The 3,008-nt window shown below is 33.6% G+C and overlaps 1 protein-coding gene across 1 annotated transcript; it reads right to left on the reverse strand.

The window, feature by feature from the left end:
- Nucleotides 1–1,579: 1,579 nt before the first annotated feature.
- Nucleotides 1,580–2,734, reverse strand: LOC145575323 (putative acetyltransferase At3g50280). The gene has a single exon (XM_081633207.1). It carries the CDS (start codon nucleotides 2,732–2,734, stop codon nucleotides 1,580–1,582), a length of 1,155 nt encoding a protein of 384 aa, XP_081489333.1.
- Nucleotides 2,735–3,008: the final 274 nt, after the last annotated feature.

Consider the following 3,008-nt stretch of genomic DNA (forward strand, 5'->3'; position numbering starts at 1 on the left):
TTTTTTTTTTTTTTTTTTTTTTTTTTTTGCATTTTACATGACTATAATTAAATTTTATTAGTAATAAATCATAGAAAGAATTCAAAGTAGGCTAAGTAAATAATGCATAAAATCAAAACTTGTCACAATTGTCAACAAATAGAGAAAATCCACATACTTTCTTTATTTTTAGCTGCTGCCACTTTTTTTTAAGGAAGTTTCATGAATATTATACCATTTACATTTTAGGTTGTTATCAAATGTCTCTATTCACACTCCAAATACTCAATATATTCCTACTTTTTAAAGTTGTTTATTTAGTTATGCTTACAATTACATGGACATTTTTGTATTTATTTTTCCTCTCTTTTTTTTTACACTGCCAAAAATTGTGCTCAACCCATATGATACAATCTTAAAAGAACATAGGAAGAATTTAATTAAAATCAAATTAAGTATGAATATTGGTAAATTCATCTATCAACCAAAGTGATATTTCAAATGGTGCAACTGCATAAAAGACTGAAAGAAGTAAATAACAATTAAAACTCTATCTGTCTCTAATGTTTTGCACTAAACTTTTCAGGTAAATATAAAAACTTAATATTAGTAAAAAAAGAAAAAAAAATAATTAGATGAATCGAATAGGAAATTTTGTCAACAACTACCAATTAAAGCATGAGTTTTGAAAACAACTACCTATTAATTTTTTTTTTAAAAGAACTATCACAAAGTTGTACTCCCTCCGTGTTTTAATAAGTGTTACACTTACCAAATCCGGCCGTGTTTTAATAACTGTTACACTTCCTTTTTTTGGCAAAAAACTACAATAAAATATTATATCTATCTCTTCTCATGGTCCCCACCCAAACCCACCACTACTTTTTTTTTTTTATTATTATTATATCTTTCCTCTCACATTCATTACTTTTCAATAAACTATTAACTCCACTATCTTTCTTTTACAATTTTTTAATACTCCAACTACCCCACTTATCTCTTATTTTATTTAAGTCAATTAAATTGCCTAAGACTATGTGCCTATCAAACTGTAACACTTAAAAAAACACGGAGGGAGTAAAAAGTTTAAGTAGCACTACCACTCTAACAATTTTGGCTAAAATTTTCGACATTTGAGTCTCACTTAATATCACTTTTTACTTTTATGAAGGGTAATTTAGTCAATTTAGATGGTTATTTTATGAGGTAAAGGTAAAAAGTGGAAACTACATGCCGAATATTCTATATGAAATTATTAGAGTGATATTGCTACTTAATCTTATTATAATTTTATGGTAGTTCTTTTAAAAGAAATTTTTAATAGCTAGTTGTTTTCAAAACACGCGCTTTAATTGATAATTCTCCACAAAATTTCCAATCGAATATGATCTTACATGATTACTCCGTACGTTAGAGTTAATTACAATTTGTGGTTAAAAAAATTTGACCCAAATACTGCCAATAATAGTGGGGGCAAAACTTTAGACCAGTATGAAAGGAGTAATTATTGTCAACATGTGATACAGTAAATTTTATTTTATTAGTTGGTAGTGCAATAAACAAAATGCATAAAAATACATGCAAAATTTAATAACCCTTTTTAGGTAACATAATTCATAAATTCTTGATCCAATAATAAAGCACTCATATACTCAGGCAGCAGACCCACTTGTAAATCCACACTACCCAGACCATCACGACCCGGAAAAGCTGTAAGCTTACCGTCAGCTCTGTTGGTATACCCGGTCCGAATAGCCACCGGGTTACCAAGCCCGAATTCGGCCCCGGATAAAACAAACCTGGGCGAACCACCCATTACCACATAATTAGTCCCAAACGATATGAACCCAGGAGACTCAATTGTAGGACTCTCACCAGCTGACAGCACCAACACTTCACGGGCTACTTCGGCATTGACAATATCTACCTCATCATGGATCAGCATGGTTGCGAAACCTAACCCATTTTTTAGCAGCTCACCTGCCTTAGCAGTCACAGTTACAGCCACGAAATAGTTAGCAAAGTGGTCTGGTGACAAAGGCGGATCTATGCGAGACCTTATATTTACTGCCATTGCGAACTTGGTTTCTTCCTCAGATGGAAGGTTTCGAGCTCGGGTGATGCTCTGCCAGATAAACCCATATAAGGCTTTAAATGATGATAGTTGTGGCGAACTGTTGTTGCTGGCCTCGGTGTTTGCTTTGATCTTGAGTTTTAACATTGTTGCAGCTGAGAAGTGGAAGACTCTGTCTCTTAGTAAGTGATCTTTGTCGAATCGGGTTATGAACTCGTTAGGTTCCTTGAATGGGAGTTTGATTGTTGGAAATCCTTCGGAAATTGATGGAGGGAACTTAATGACTGGTTTTCGTAGTATAACATCTTTTGTTCCTTCCCTTGAAACAAATATATTGGACAACACGGTAAGAAAATGAGACAAAGATGTACCATCAACTACACAATGGTTAATGCAGCACCCGATAAACAACCCATCTGCCACCTCTGTCATCTGAAGAGATAAAAACGCCCTCGTGTGGCCATCGTGATTGACTTGTCTCTCGCCAAGATCAAAAAATGACTGGACCACCAAAGGGACTTCGTCTGTGGTAGGGTTGACAATGTTGTCAACAGTGACGTCTAAGGCGGAAGCATGGATGAGCCTAGCTCCGGGGCTAGATTTGCAATCGACGTAGATAGAGAAACTATGCTCTTCGTCAGTGGCGGAGGCATTTAAACCGGGGGGACAAATGAACATCATCGCTTAGTTTGACAAAAATATCAGAGCGAAAATATACCTTTTTTTTTTTTGAGGAAAAGCAAAAATATACCTAAATAGTTATTGTTTTACAACTCAAAAATATAAAATACGGAGTACTTTGTCAAAAAAATTAACATCAAGTACCATTTTTTTCTCCATAAAGAACTACTAGGCTATTACATTCGTAATTTGGGGTAGAGTTCATGCAAAACTATAATTACAATAATTGAAATACGTATATGAAGTAATTGTTAAGAAATATATTGAAGTAATT

The sequence above is a fragment of the Chenopodium album genome, chromosome 13, assembly GCF_948465745.1.
Source record: "Chenopodium album chromosome 13, dcCheAlbu1.1, whole genome shotgun sequence".
Lineage (NCBI taxonomy): Eukaryota > Viridiplantae > Streptophyta > Magnoliopsida > Caryophyllales > Amaranthaceae > Chenopodium > Chenopodium album.

Coding starts and splice junctions, on each gene's coding strand:
- LOC145575323 (XM_081633207.1), bottom strand. CDS start 2,734: ATGATGTTCATTTGTCCCCCCGGTTTAAATGCCTCCGCCACTGACGAA.